This window comes from Rhincodon typus, unplaced genomic scaffold (genome assembly GCF_021869965.1).
Source record: "Rhincodon typus isolate 14 unplaced genomic scaffold, sRhiTyp1.1 hic_rhity00000494, whole genome shotgun sequence".
NCBI classification, from domain to species: Eukaryota; Metazoa; Chordata; class Chondrichthyes; order Orectolobiformes; family Rhincodontidae; genus Rhincodon; species Rhincodon typus.
The window spans coordinates 45,386-61,374 of record NW_025966132.1 but is presented as its reverse complement, the minus strand read 5'-3'; the positions used below and the strand labels follow the sequence as shown (position 1 = coordinate 61,374).

The window sequence follows — 15,989 nt, the reverse complement described above, 5'->3', positions numbered from 1 at the left end:
CCATCCCTAATTGCCCAGAGGACAGTTCAGAGTCAACCACATTGCTGTGGGCCTGGAGTCACATGTAGGCTTGACGAGGTAAGGATGGCAGTTTCCTTCCCTGAAGGACATTAGTGAACCAGATGGGTTTTTCCCAACAACCGACAATGGATTCACAGTCATCATTAGACTCTTAGTTCCAGATATTTTATTGAATTCAAATTCCACCATCTGCCGCAGCAGGATTCGAACCCAGGTCCCCAGAACATTATCTGGGTCTCTGGGTTAACAGCTCAGCAATAGTACCACTAGGCCATCACCTCCATCCATGAGCCGGGAATGATGCTCCTCATAGCTGTGCTGGCACTGGTCCAGTTGGTTTGGTGGTACAATGAGGAAAAATTTAATTTAGCCCCACTCTGTGTTCATGGTCGCTCCTGCAGCATGAGCTAGCCAGGCAGGATCCCATCGCTCCGCTGTGCTGTTTGGGAATTTCAAGATCGGAGTTGTTAGCGAGGCTGGATCGCGATGGGGTGCCTCCCCAGATGTGTGTGTACGAGAGGCCCTGTTCTGAAACGCCTTGCTGGGCAGGTCAGGACCTTTACAGATATGGTGGCTGTGCATGTCACAGTGAATGGATGTTAAACTGGCAATGCGTGGCTAACCTTCCGAAACGGCTCTTTCACACCCTCCGACTGAACATAAACTCGTCCTGTTTCCCTCTCTGCAGCTTACAGAACCATCTCAGCTGTGAACGGGCCACTGGTGGTACTGGATAATGTGAAGGTACGGGCTAAGTCATAGAGTAACGGTGTGTGCTGGGTGTGGGGCCTGATGATTACAGCGCAAACAGTGTTTTCTTTACCCTGTCAGTCCTCGAGCTGTTGGTTTGAACATGTGAGCCAGGGAGCTGAGCTTCTATTGTTCCCCTTCACTGGGCAACTCGTTCATTAAGGGACCATCAACAACATCACTTCCTTATCGAGAGGCGTCAGGGGTAATGATGCATGAGGCAGGCTCAGAGAGGTCATTCCTGACCCCAGTGTGAGAAATGTCACTCTCAGTTGATCAGCATGCCCAACCGACTGGGAGGTGGCAAATCCGCGGTGAGGACCTCGCAAATGCAGGTACAGCAGCTGACAGTCACTCTGTGCGTGAAGGAATGGCCTTCTGTTCTACTGCAAATACACATCACACTCCCCAGGAACAGGGACAGCACAGGGTTAGATACAGAGTAAAGCTGCCTCTACACTGTCCCCATCAAACACTCCCCAGGACAGGGACAGCACGGGGTTAGATACAGAGTAAAGCTTCCTCTACACTGTCCCCATCAAACGCTCCCCAGGACAGGGACAGCACGGGGTTAGATACAGAGTAAAGCTCCCTCTACACTGTCCCCATCAAACACTCCCAGGAACAGGGACAGCACGGGGTTAGATACAGAGTAAAGCTCTCTCTACAATGTCCCCATCAAACACTCCCCAGGACAGGGACAGCACGGGGTTCGATACAGAGTAAAGCTCTCTCTACAATGTCCCCATCAAACACTCCCCAGGACAGGGACAGTGCAGGGTTAGATACAGAGTAAAGCTCCCTCTACACTGTCCCTATCGAACACTCCCAGGACAGGGACAGCATGGCGTTAGATACAGAGTAAAGCTCCCTCTGCACTGTCCCCATTAAACATTTCCAGGACAGGGACAGCATGGGGTTAGATACAGAGTAAAGCTCCCTCTGCACTGTCCCCATCAAACACTCCCCAGCACAGGGACAGCATGGGGTTAGATACAGAGTAAAGCTCCCTCTACAGTGCCCCCATCAAACACTCCCCAGGACAGAGACAGCACAGGGTTAGATACAGAGTAAAGCTCTCTCTACCATGTCCCCATCAAACACTCCCAGGACAGGGACAGCACAGGGTTAGATGCAGGGTAAAGCTCTCTCTACACTGTCCCCCCATCAAACACTCCCAGGATAGGGACAGCACGGGGTTAGATGCAGGGTAAATCTCCCTCTACACTGTCCCCATCAAACACTCCCAGCACAGGGACAGATAAAGGTGCAGGTAGTGTTGTCTGTGTGAACAGCTCACAGAGGGTCCCTGCAGCCCTGGTCTGGACAGGGAACGGCTGATCGCTGTCTCTCCAGCTCCTCCAGTGCCTCTGTCAACCAGACACTGACAGCACAGCGTGTCCCTGTACATTCAGATGTTACTGGCCCTTTGTTGGAAGGCATCGTGTAAATCCCCCACCAACCCCGTCCCCCCGTCTGATGGGATCTTGTTTTGTGTTTGGAGTCTTTGGATTCTGTTCTTTTCTCGCAGTTTCCGAAATACGCGGAGATTGTTAACTTCACCCTGCCGGATAGCAGTGAGCGCAGTGGGCAGGTGTTGGAGGTCGTTGGATCCAAGGCTGTGGTTCAGGTAAATCCAGTCATTGATGCAGTGCCAGGTCCTAACCCACTGGGACAGGGCCTTGAACAAACAGCAGAGACCAGCTGCTGTGTCAACTCAACCAAACTGTTTGCAAACTCAGGCTCTTGACCGATACAGAGTTGAGTCTCTAACCCCATACCCTGTCCATCACCAAAGCAATTATTGTAGAATAAAATTGTTACAAGAATCCCTACAGTGTGGAAGTAGGCTGTTCAGCCCATCACACCCACACCAACCCACCTGTAACTCTGCATTTCCCATGACCCATCTACCTAACCTGTACACTACAGGTAATTTAGCATAGCCAATCCACCTATCTTTGGATTGTGGGAGGAAAGCCCACACAGACACAGGGAGAATGTATAAACTACACACAGACAGTTACCCAAAGCCAGAATCGAACCTGGGTCCCTGGCGTTGTGAGGCAGCAGTGCTAGCCACTGAGCCACTATGCCATCCCAAATCACCTCCCACCTTGTTAACTTTGTCTTTCTCTGGGCTTGCCTCAGCTCAGCTTCTGCTCCAACATTCGCCCATGCCTTTGTTACCTTGCAATCTTGATTCCAACACACTCCTGGCTGCAGTCTCGTCCTGTATCATCCAGAAATATCAGTCCATCTATCACCTGTCTCTTGCCTCACGTTACCTGTCCCCCTGCACTGGCATTGGGAAATCTCCAACTTCAAATCCTTCCCAATCTCCCCGATCTCCTCCTTCCCAACATCCTTCCAAGGTCTCGGCATTGCTCTGATCCTGATCTCTACAGCAACCCCAGTTTAAAAGCTCCACCATCGGAGACCATTCCTTCAACTGCCTGGGGCTCTAACCTCTGGAATTTCCTCATTAAAATTCTCTACCTTTCCCTATCTCTGTCTCTCCGTCTGGCTCCCCACTTGCTTTAAAACATTACCCTTTGGCCTAAACTTTTGATCACTTGTGCTCAATGCCCTTCACCTTGCTCAGTGCCTAACTCTGCTAATTTCCTGTGAAGGACCTCAGGACATGTGAATGCTTCAAAGGTGGCTATATAAATGCAAGTTGTTATTGGGTGGGAAAGTGGGTGACAGCCTGAGATTTTGTCTTCTCTCTCTCTCTCTCTCTTTACCAGGCTCCTGCAGTTGACTGATTTGCTCTGTACACTTTGCTTGGAGTCAGTGTGACTATATATTTTCTATTTTACTTTATATTTTGTTCTGCAGGTATTTGAAGGAACATCAGGCATTGATGCCAAGTTGACAGCCTGTGAGTTCGTTGGAGACATCCTCCGTGCGCCAGTGTCAGAGGATATGCTCGGTGAGAGGATTGTTTGAGCGTGTGCTTGCCTGAACAGCTAATCTCTGGTTAGGCCTTAAGTTGTTCCCACAATCAGCCTGATATGCATGAGGTCCTTCCGTCTCTGCCTTAGCTCCAACCTTGTACAGAGCCTGCCCCACCTCCCTCTGCACACTGCTACGTTACAGATACATCTCTATATATTCCTCAAATCCCATCTCTGCAATGGGATAGAGGAACAGGAGTAGGCCACTCAGCCCCTTGAACCTGTTCCACCACTCAGTGAGATCGCGGCTGATCTGTGGCCTAACTCCATATACCTGCCTTTAGCCCATATCCCTTAATATCTTTACTGAATAAAAACAGATCTACCTCAGATGTAAAATTAATAACTGATCCTGAATCCTCCGCCATTTGTGGGAGAGAGCTCCATCACCCTTAGTGCGTAGAAGAGCTTCTTAACATTCACCAGGATGTTGCCTGGGATGAAAAGTATCAGTTATGAAGAGAAAATTGGATAGCCTGGGTTTGTTTTCCCTGGAGCAGAGGAGGCTGAGGGGTACAAAATTATGACAGACATAGAGTCGATGGTGAGAATCTTTTCCCCTTATTAGCAGATGTGCCCACGACCAGAGGGCATAGGTTTAAGTTGAGGAGTAAGTGGTTTGGAGAAGATCAGAGAAAGAATTGTTTTGGCCCAGAGGCTGGTAGAAATATGGAAGGTGCTGCCTGAGAAGGTGGTAGAGGCAGGTACTCTTGCAACATTTAAGAAGCATCTGGACGAGCACTTAAAATGCCAGGGCATAGTAAGCTATGGACCAAGTGCAGGTAAATGGGATTAATGTAGTTTGGTGTTTGTGAATTGGATTGACATGGTGGGTCGGAGTGAGTGAGCAGGAAGCACAGAGGGCACGCACAGTGAGTGATGTTGGGGGTTGGAGTGGGTGAGGGAGGAGACAGTGTCAGTGGAAGACAATGAACCTTTGGTGGGTGCACTCACAGAGACAGAGAGAGTGTGAGGTGTTGGCGACAAGATGGTGGCACTTATGCTCCTCCCACAGAACTGGCCATGGCCCCCAGGCACCCAATGCCTCCCCTTCTCTCTAAACAGGCAAAATATAGAAATATAAATCAAAATCAACACTGTGCATGGGTCAACATTTTGAGGGTGGGGCAGCGGATATTATCCACATGGACTTTACTAAATTGCTTGTGCTGTGCCGAGGGCACAAAGAGGTTTACCAGGATGTTGTCTCAATTGGAGTGTGTTAGCCTTAAGGAGAGTTTGGGAAAACTTGGATTGTTTTCGCTAGAGCGTCAGAGGCTGAGGGGCAACCTGATAGAAGTCTATAAAATTATGAGACACATGGATAGGGCGGATAGTCGGAGACTTTTTTTTTCCCCAGGGTGGAAATGTCAAATACCGGGGGCATAGGGTTAAGATGAGGCATGGTGGCAGCGGGGGGGGAGTTTAAAGGAGATGTGTGAGACAAGTTTTTTTACACAGAGGGTGGTAGGTGCCTGGAACACGCTGCCAGAGGAGATGGTAGAAGCAGACATGAGAGCGAGGTTTTAGAGGCATTTAGACAGACGCATGAACAGGGAGGGAATAGAGGAATACAGACCATGTGCAGGCAGGTGGGATTCATTTAGAATGGCATCACGGTCAGCACAGACATGGTGGGCCGAAGGGCTTGTTCCTGTGCTGTACTGTTCTATGTTCTACGACTCCTGGTACCCACATGATGAAATGTCATGGCTCTTCATCTCTTTGAGAGCCTTGTCCTTGTTGATATCCCCAGGTCGAGTGTTCAATGGATCAGGGAAGCCAATCGATAAGGGGCCTGCTGTAGTGGCAGAGGATTTCCTCGATATAAATGGTGAGTCTCTCTTTCTACACTCTATATCACTGTGAGCTTCAAAAGGACACCTAGTCATAGCGGGGGGATGCTCTCTCATTAGAGAGAGAGGGAGAGAGGATTGGAAACAAAAACAGGAATTGCTACAGAAACCTAGTGGGTCTGGCAGCCTCTGTGGAGACAAACCAGAGTTAGTGTTTCAGGTCCAGACCAGAGACGAGTGGAGGTGGTTTAACCTGACGATGTGGCGAGGGGAGAGATCAGGAAGTTGGCATGTCCATGGTAATAAGCTCAGCCAGTGTGGGAATTGAAGCTATGCTGTTCTACCTTGAATGGTGGGCACTGACCAAAGTTGGCAGAGTGTCTGGGTGCTAGTCTTCTGGTGGGTACTGGAGAGGACTCAGAAACAAGTAGCAGAGCAGCTGGAGAGAGAGGGTGAACGATGGTGAGAAACCCAAGCACATTCTGCATTTAAGCAAAGGAAGGGCAACTAAGGAGAGTGAGAAATGGGGCAGACACGGTGGCTCAGCGGTTAGCACTGCTACCTCACAGCGCCAGGGACCTGAGTTCAATTCCAACCTCAGGCAACTGTCTGTGTGGAGTTTGCACATTCTCCCTGTGTGGGTTTCCTCTGGGTGCTCTGGTTTCCTCCCACAGTCCAAAGATGTGCAGGTTAGGATCAACTGGCCATGCTAAATTACCCCATAGTGTTCAGGGATGTGCAAGATAGGTTGGTTAGCCATGGGAAATGCAGGGTTAAGGGGATAGAGTTGGCAGGGGAGGGTCTCCAGGGGATGTTCTTCAGAGGGTCAGTATGGATTCAATGGACCAAATGACCTGCTTTCACACTGTAGGGGTTCCATGAAATGGGAACAGGAGCAGGCTTTAGGATCTCTCAGACTCCAATCAAAAAAGAACACATCTGTCCTTTTAGATCGATTCCACATTCGTACCCTACAAGAGGGGAGAACAAAATGGAATCCAGTCTTTAAACCATTCCAAAGATGAGTCACACTGGACCCGAAACATTAACTCCGCTTGCTCTCCACAGATGCTGCCAGACCTGTTGAGTTTCTCCAGTAATTTCTCTGTTTGTTTCACAAATTCCTTCATGGGCATTGCTGGCTGGGCAAGCCTTTGCTTCCCTGTCCCTAAATGCCCCTGAACTGAGAGGCTTTCAGAGTGAACACCATTACTGTGGGTCGGGAGTCACAGCGATCAGAAGGGAATAATTCCAGATTGACATTGCACTCTTCATGGCTCGCTCCTCCCTGGGTTTATTTTTGTTGTTTTGTGACTCCCAGGACAGCCGATAAACCCGCAGTGTCGGATTTACCCTGAGGAAATGATACAGACCGGAATTTCACCCATTGATGTGATGAACAGCATCGCCCGAGGTCAGAAAATCCCAATTTTCTCAGCAGCTGGACTCCCACACAATGAGGTAATGTACACTGCATTTCTCCTAACGAGAGAGTAGGGTCCGAGAGCAGCGAGGTGATGCTGGACTTGTACAAGACCCTTGTTAGACCTCAGCTGGAGATTTGTACACAGTTGTGGGTGGCACATTATAGGAAGGATGAGGATACACGAGAGACAGTGCAGAAGCGATTTACAAGAATGGCCCCAGGAAATGAGACACTTCGGTGAGGAGTATGGATCGAAGAAGTTGGGAAGTTGGAGAGAAGGCTGCTCAGAGGAGATCTGATAGAGATTTTCAGAATCCTGAGCGGGCTGGACAGACCGAGAAGGTGTGGCAGTTTGTAAATGCCGACTCTCATAACGGGAACATCTTCCATTGATGCGGATCTGAGAGTATTAGTGGATTTAGAAAGGTTAAGGCTGCAGGCCGAGGAAGTGAGGGGGGTAGGGAGGGAGTAGGGGAGTGAGGGAGCAAGTCGGGGAGGGAGTGAGCAGGGGAGGGGGGTCAGGGGGGAGTGAGGGCGTGGGGGAGAGAGTGAGTGAGGGAGTGAGGGGGGACGGAGGGAGCGAGTAGGGGAGGGAGTGAGGAGGGGAGGGAGGGAGGGTGTAGGGAAAGGGGGGATAGTGAGTAGGGGAGGGTCACCAGCAGAGTATCTGAAAGACAGAGTCAGTGCTGTGGATAATACACACACTCCGTGTGCAGTACAGCCCTCAGCTCAGCAACAGGACGGTGAGGACCCTGGGGGGAGGGGGGGGGGGGGGGGGGGCCGATGTCAGATTTCCCAGATTGGAGCCGGAGCTGGGAGGTTCGGTCTCGTCTGCAGCACAGATTGATCAGACTGGCACCTTCCTCTCTCTGAATATAAAAAAAACAGGAGGCTCTGGGCCTAATGTAGGAAAGTGGGAGTAATGTAGGCTTTGTAGGTGGCAGTACAGACTGAATGGGCCGAAAGGCCTCTTCTGTACTGTAATTCTTGACAGTAGACTTTAAAATTGTGAAAAGGTTTGATTTTCGAGAGGCCAGATGTGGAGAAGATGTTCGCACTTGTCAGCCCTTGGAACTGTCAATATCAGAGTCACCAAGAAGCTCCCTGGGACATTGAGGAGAAAGGCCTCAGTCACAGGGGGTAGAGAATGTGGGCCTGATTACCACAGGGAGTGGTCAATGTGAATCCGAACGGGAACTGGATAAACACACGAGGGAGAACGAATTACCAGGAGATGTTGATGGAATTGGCTGAAATAGGATTCCCATGTGAAACACAAACCCAGTCAGGAGCCAATAGGCCGACAAGAATGTTTCCCTAACTCTGTACGGAGAGACTGAAGTGGGAGCACTTTAATGAGATTTACCTCCTCCTCCAGAAATATCCAGGGGCTAGCCAATTGGATGCAAAATAGACTTGAAGGTAGGAGACTGAGGGTGTGGTAGAGGGTTGTTTTTCAGACTGGAAGCCTGTGACCAGTGGTGTGCTGCAAGGATCGGTGCTGGGTCCACTGTTGTTTGTCACTCATAGAAACGATTTGGACCTGAATATGGGAGGTATGGTTAGTGAGTTTGCAGAAGACACCAAAATAAGTGGTGTAGTGGGCAATGAAGAAGGTTACTTCAGAGTACAATGAGATCCTTGATCAGATGAGTCAAGGAGTGGTAGATGGAATTTAATTCAGATAGATGTAAGGTGCTGTACTTTAGACTTATACAGTTAATGGTAGGGCCATGGGGAGTGTGGCCGAAGAAAGAGACCGAAGGGTGCAGGTGCATAGCTCCTTGAAAGTGGAGTCGCAGGTAGACAGGATAGTGAGGAAGGTGTTTGGTATGCTTGCTTTCATTGGTCAGAATATTGAGTACAGGAGTTGAGATGTCATAGAACAGAGAACATAGAACAGTACAGCACGGTATAGGCCCTTCGGACCATGATGTTGTGCTGACCTATTATCCTACTAAGATCACCTGCCCTGCATACCCTACATTTTACTATCCTCCATGTGCCTATCCAAGAGTCGCTTAAAAGTCTCTAAAGTATCTGACTCCACTACCACTGCTGGTAGCGCAGAAAATTTTCTGAAGCAGGGTCTACGCCCAAAACGTCAGCCTTCCTGCTCCTATGATGCTGCTTGGCCTGCTGTGTTCATCCAGCTCTACACCTTGTTATCTCAGATTCTCCAGCATCTGCAGTTCCTACTATCTCTGTTGGACTATAACCTGGTGTCGTGTGATTTCTGACCTTCCTCAGATATAAATCTAGATATCACTTCAGAACTTGAAGTAAATCAATTTTTCACAATCCTTCAAAATTCAAGTCCTCAATAAAAAAGTAAGAAATAAGTAAGAGATAACAAGGTGTAGAAGTGTAGAACTCCAGCATCTGCAGTTCCTACTATCTCTGAAGAAATAAGTAAGACTGATTTTCACCTGGGAGGGGCTGGTGTCTGCAACGAGGATGTGAATAATGTATGGTTCTGAAGTGGTTAATTCTCATGTTTTATTGACTCGTCTCTTTTGACCGACTGACGAGACACAGCCTGTGGATGGAGACAGGGAATTTACTCTTGCTTTTGGGACGAGTTGTATCTGTACCAGCTCCCTGGTCATTACCTCGAACTGAATGCAGTTGCACTTATCATGCAATAAACCTTCTTGATATCTAGGATCAGTGCCTCTTCTGCGGATACTCCATGGTCGGTGTGTCCTCTGCCATTAATCACTGGGTAGGCCAAAATCAAAGGAGAGTTGGTTTCAGAAAGGGTCTCAGTCTGTTGTGGTTTATTTCTCTGTCTGTGTTTCTGTGACTGTATTGCAGATTGCTGCCCAGATCTGCAGGCAGGCTGGTCTGGTCAAGAAAGCTAAGGATGTCGTGGATTACAGTGAGGACAACTTTGCCATTGTGTTTGCAGCGATGGGGGTGAGTCCTGCCGTTTGATGGTATCATTCTCGTTCACAGTCTCCCCACGAATGCTTTCCCCTCCATTGCAGAGCCACAACAGGAGACAGCCTGGCAGGATAAGCTCCCAGGAGCTTGCTAGTCTGCAATGTGCTTCCTACTGCAGTCAAATATCAGGGAAACAAAAGGTTTATCTAGTTGCTATGTAACGAGAGAACTTCCAGCAATATTAGACTAATCCCCCACTATCAACATCCTGGGCGTTATCATTGACCAAAAACTTAACTGGACTCACCACATAAACACAGTGGCTACAAGAGCAGGTCAGAATCTAGGAATACTGTGATGAGTAACTCCCCTCCTGACTCACCAAAGCCTGTCCACCATCTACAAGGCACAAGTCAGGAGTGTGATGGAATACTCCCCACTGGCCTGGATGGGGGCAGCCCCAACAACACTCAAGAAGCTCGACACCATCCAGGACAAAACAGCCGCTTGATTGGCACCACATCCACAAGCATCCACTCCCCCCACCACCGACGCTCAGTAACAGCAGTGTGTACTATCTACAAGATGCACTGCAGAAATTCACCAAAGATCCTCAGACAGCACCTTCCAAACCCACGACCACTTCCATCTAGAAGGACAAGGGCAGCAGATACATGGGAACACCACCACCTTCAAGTTCCCCTCCAAGCCACTCACCTTCCTGACTTAGAAATATATCGTCATTCCTTCACTGTCACTGGGTCAAAATCCTGGAATTCCTTCCCTAAGGGCATTGTGGGTCAACCCACAGCACATGGACTACAGTGGTTCTAGAAGGCAGCTCACCACCACCTTCTCTTGGGGATGGGCATTAAGAACATAAAAGAAAAGGAGTATGAGTGGGCTATTCGGCCCTTCAAGCCTGCTACACCATTCAATAAGATCATGGCTGATCTGCTCCAGGCCTCAACTCTTCTTTTGTCTAAACTCCTCGGTAATTCAATTAACTATCTCCCTCCTCTTTAAATACTTTCAGTGATCCAGGCTCCGCAACTCTCTGGAGCATGGAATTCCAGACATTCTTTACTCTCCGAAAGAAGAAATTCCTTGGCATCTCAGTTTCAAGTGAATGTCCCGTTATTCTGTAACAACGTCCCAAAGTCTGGGATTCCCCACCAGTCCCCAAATATCTTCCCAACAACTACCCCATCAAGCCCCCTCAGAATTGTGTATGTTTCTATAAGATTACCCCTCATTCTTCTAAACTCTGATGAATGAAATCCTAACCTGTTCTTGTTAAGTCAAACCCTTCCTTCCAGGAATCAGCCAGTGAATATTGTTTGAATAGCCACCCATTTTTGTAAAGTACAGGGACCAAGCCCGTACACAGTACCCCGGTACAACACCCTGTTCAATTTTAACAGGGCTTTGCTATTTTTAAACTTCAACTCTCGAGCAGTGAAAGCCAAAACTCCATTCGCCTTCTGAATTACTTGCTGCAACTCCATGCTAACTTTTTGTGTTTCATGCACAAGATCAGCTATCTCCCTCCATGCTGCAATCTCTCTGTTTAAATAGTAACTTTTACTTTTGATTCTTCCTACCAAAGTGCATGACCTTACACTTTCCTACGATAAATTCAATCTACAATGGGGAGATGATGGCCTAGTGGTATTGTTGCTAGGCTGTTAACACAGAGACCCCACTGATGTCCTGGGCTCAAATCCTGCCATGGTGGAATTTGAATTCACTTTTTAAAAAATCTGCAATTAAGAGTCTAATGATGATAATAAACCCATTGTTAATTGTCAGGGAAATCCCATCTGGTTTATTAATGCCCTTTAGGGAAGGAAGCTGCCATTCTTACCTGGTCTGGCCTATATGCAACTCCAGATCCTTAGCAGTGGGATTGATTCTTAACTGCCCTCTGGGCAAATAGGGATGGGCAATAAATGTTGGCCTATCCAGCAATACCTTTATCCCTTGAGTGAATTTTAAAAAACGATTGTTGCTTACTCACTCGATCCATCTTTCTCCCCTTACAGGTGCCTTATGTCCTCATTATAACATACCCTACCAACTATTATTATATTATCAGCAAATCTGGTTACACCACACTGTGACCCTTATTACTGAGACTCTGTGACTGATGTTTGTGGCTCAGTGGTTAGCACTGCTGCCTCACAGCGCCAGGGACCTGGGTTTGATTCCACTCTCGGGCAACTGTCTGTGTGGAGTTTGCACGTTCTCCTTGTGTCTATGTGAGTTTCTTCCGGTTTCCTCCCACAGACCAAAGATGGGCAGGTTAGGTGTATTGACCATACTAAATTACCCACAGTGTTCAGGGATGTGTGGGTTGGGTTCATTAGCAAGGTTACAGGGATAGGGTAGGGGGATGGTTCTGAGTGGGATGCTCTTCAGAGGATCAGTGTGTACTTCTTAGGCAGAATGGCCTGTTTCCACACTCTAGGAATTCTATTAAAAAAATCAATACTCAATCCATGTTAAAAGAGTATCACTCAATACCATAAGCTCCTCTCCTGTGCAATAACCTTAAAACTGGCACCCCACTGAATGGTTTAGAAATCTAAATGCACTCCATGTACAGTTTTCCCTTTATCAACTCTGCTTGTTATATCCTCGAAGCAAATTTGTCACACATGATTTCCCTTTCAGAAAACAGGTTGACTCTGTTTAATTGTGTTAAGTTTATCTAAACATCCAGTTATTTCTTTCTTAATAATGGACTTTAGCATCAATTACAGATCCCTGATCAATGCTGGTCTAGCCCAGGGATATCCACAGCCCATTGAAGAATATTAAAAAATTGTATCAAAATGCAAAGTTGAGAAGCTCCATGCTCTAATCCTGCTCCTAATCCTGACATTTTTCTGGAGTATTCTTTGGCAATGATTACAATTTGACTGGTATTTGAACTGGAGGGAATTTTTTAAAGCTAGTTAACTTCTCAAAATGTACTTTTAACCTGGTCTATTAAACATTGTCAGAAAAGTTTGTCATTTTGGATCATCGCAAGGTGAGTGGAAATTCTGACCATTGGTCTCCTTTTAACCATATCATCGCTACTTCCAGACAATGACGAATGGAATGATCTGGAAACATAGCCCATCGAGTTCTGAAAGATGAGCAGGTCTCAACACAGGCTAGTACCTGACAGTGGTGGCCCTATAAAGAGGTTCCCCTTGACATTTCCCACCTCTGCTTCTGGATGGAGGCTGGAGGCTGAATGACATCGCTGCTCACTTCACCAGGATTTCATTGGTAGGACCAAATTTCCCCTCAAGTGCAGCTGAATATCCATTCTCTAGGTGAGGCTGCCATTGGCTAGACCAACTGAATGGTCCACCTTCTTCACAAATTAGGTTTTGTAAAACTGAATATCTTCCAAGGGGTCAATTAAGAGTCAATGTGTTCATGTGGGATTAGATTCAGATAATGTAGAGGGGTGATCTGATTGAAAGGTTTCGGATCCTGGAGGAAATTGTTCAGGAGAAACTGATTGTACCAGGAAGTGATGTCTATAAGACAAGGGTCACAATCTTCCAATCAGAGCCACCCATTTCTGAAGAAGGGTCCAGACCCGAAACGTCAGCTTTCCTGCTCCTCTGATGCTGCCTGGCCTGCTGTGTTCATCCAGCTCTACACCTTGTTATCTCACATCACTTCTGAGACACGTTAGCAAATATTTTTTGCACCTGATGATGATGGAAACGTAAAGCTTTCTCCCCAGAAGTAGATGCCAATTCAGTTCATCCAGTTTGCTAATGTCCATTAGGGAAGGAAATCTGCCATTCATGTCTGGCCTACATGTGACTCCAGTCCCATAATGGGGTCGACTCTTAACTGCCCTCCGGAATAACCCAGCAAGCCACTCAGTTCAAGCGCAAATAGGGATGGGCAACGGATGCTGGCCTAGCCCACAAAGTCCACGTTCCATGATGGAATAATTTTTAAAAATACCTGCATATGAAGCCAAGACTCAGATCAGCTGCGATCTTACTGAATGGTGGGATAGGCTTGAGGGGTTGAATGGTCTCCTCCAGTTCTGACGTAAACGACTCAGAAAGGACCGGATCATTCATGTAACACCAGTTTCCATTTCAAGTGCGGCCCAGAAACAGGGCACTCTCTGTCGCTGGGACATGTCAGAGTCACCGCGCCATAGCTCCCATAAGAGCTCAGGTCGTTTACTTTGGAGCAGGGAAGGATGGGGGTGGAGGAGGTGGGGGGGTAGGTTTAGAGGAGTGTAACATTACAAGGGCCATGTGGACACAAAGCTGCTGTTCTCCTTAATTGAAGGGTCAGTGACCAGGGGCATTATTTGAAGATGAAAGGCAGGAGGTTTAGAGGGGTCTTGAGGCAAAGAGGGGATGGGAGTCTGGAATGCACTATCTGGAACGGGAAGACTCACAATTTTTAAAAGTATAAAAACAGAAGTTAACGTTTTTGGTTGACCCTTCCTCAGCACTGAGGAACCTGAAACGTTAACTCTGATTTTCTCTTCACAGATGCTGCCAGACCTACTGAACTTTTCCATCAACTTCTGTTTTTGTTCCTGATTTACAGCAGTTCTTTCGGTTTCTAACCTTTAAATGTATGTGGGTGAGCACTTGAAATGTCATAACGTTCAAGGCTTTGGCCGTACTGAGGGAAAATGTGCCTTGTATAGATTTAGAGTGGCTTTTGGTGGTACCGATTCAATGGGCTGAAAGGTCTCTTCTGTGCTGTATGATTCTATGTATCCTATGTAGCACTTCCCAACCCTCTCCACCTCAGCCACGGACATTACTCCCGAATCCTTTCCCTCATGTGTTTATCTATTCCCCTTTAAATATGTCTGTATTATTGACCTCAGACATTTCCCAGGTGCTGGGTCTAATACTCCAGTCACTTTGCTTTGAATGATAATGCACTCTGCATTCCTGGTCTACTCTCCAGCACCACCAGGCACTGATCGAGAAGCCCCCAGGCTGGCCTTGTTCATATTAAATCGGTTTTGAAAGGCACAGGGGGAAGGTCAATGGTTTGTTCTCCGTGAGGAAGGGTGGAAGCGTGAGTAGGGAGATTGACTCACTCGGTTTAATTAACATTGCAATGGCTGCTGGCTGCCTTGGGCAAACCCGCATCATTCTGGGTTACAACTCATTGCTCTCACAGAATGTGGCCAAAGTGGATGATCCTGGGGGCCCCCACTTACCAGGAGAGCCATTCGAAAGGCATCCGATCCAGCCTTTCATCCTCTTCTTAAACACTGCTGTGTCCTTCCCAGGCCCTCCCTCCCATGTCTCCCTGTAAGGTAACAAGGTGTGGAGCTGGATGAACACAGCAGGCCAAGCAGCATCAGAGGAGCAGGAAGGCTGACGTTTCGGGTCTGGACCCTTCTTCAGAAAAGGGGGAGGGGGAAGAGAGCTGGGAAATAAATAGAGGGAGAAGGGGTGGGGCTGGGGAAGGAAGGTGGGATGATGATGGGTGAGTGCAGGTAGGGAGTGGTGGGGATTGTTCAGTGAGGTAGGAGGAGCAGATAGGTGGGAGAGAAGATGGACAGGTTGTACCAGGTCAAGGAGGAGGGGATGAGAGGGAGGGTTGGACACGTGATGAGGCCGGGGGTTCGGGAGATTTTAAAACTGGTAAAATCCACATTTAGGCCATCGGGCTGTATGCTCCCGAGGTGGAATTTGAGGTGCTGCTACAATGGGATGAGAGGGAGGATTGGACATGGTGCTGAGTTTAGAAGGATGGGGTTGGGATCGAATGGAAACTTACAGAATACTGAACGGCCAAGACAGAATGGATGTTGGGAAGATGGTTCCATTTGTAGGACAGAATAGGACCTGAGGGGACAGCCTTAGAGTAAAGGGAAGACCTTTTAAAACGGAGATGAGGAGAAACATTGATAGCAGTAGATATGGCTCCTCCTGGAGATCGATGTGAGACTCACAGGCTGACTGGGACTGCATCCTGTGACTAGGCCCAGGTGCTTGCTTCGGTGCTTCCCAACTCCTTTTTTGAAGATTAAATGTTGACTTTAAAATTTGGGATGCTTTTCTTACCTTTTGGCTTTCTTTTATTCCTGCTGTGTTTTTAAAAGTTCTGGTTTTTAATGAGGAGAACAGTGACTTTGAACACTTC

The 15,989-nt window shown here is 47.8% G+C and overlaps 1 protein-coding gene across 1 annotated transcript; it reads left to right on the top strand.

Annotated features, from left to right (window-relative positions):
* Positions 1-709: 709 nt before the first annotated feature.
* Positions 710-11,962, top strand: LOC109926580 (V-type proton ATPase subunit B, brain isoform-like; the record flags this gene model as incomplete). Its single annotated transcript, XM_048621334.1, has 7 exons — positions 710-765; positions 2,303-2,401; positions 3,613-3,706; positions 5,488-5,565; positions 6,849-6,988; positions 9,771-9,872; positions 11,885-11,962. Coding segments are annotated over 7 exons (647 nt in total), but the record flags the coding sequence as incomplete, so codon positions are not given.
* Between the last annotated feature and the right edge of the window lie 4,027 nt (positions 11,963-15,989).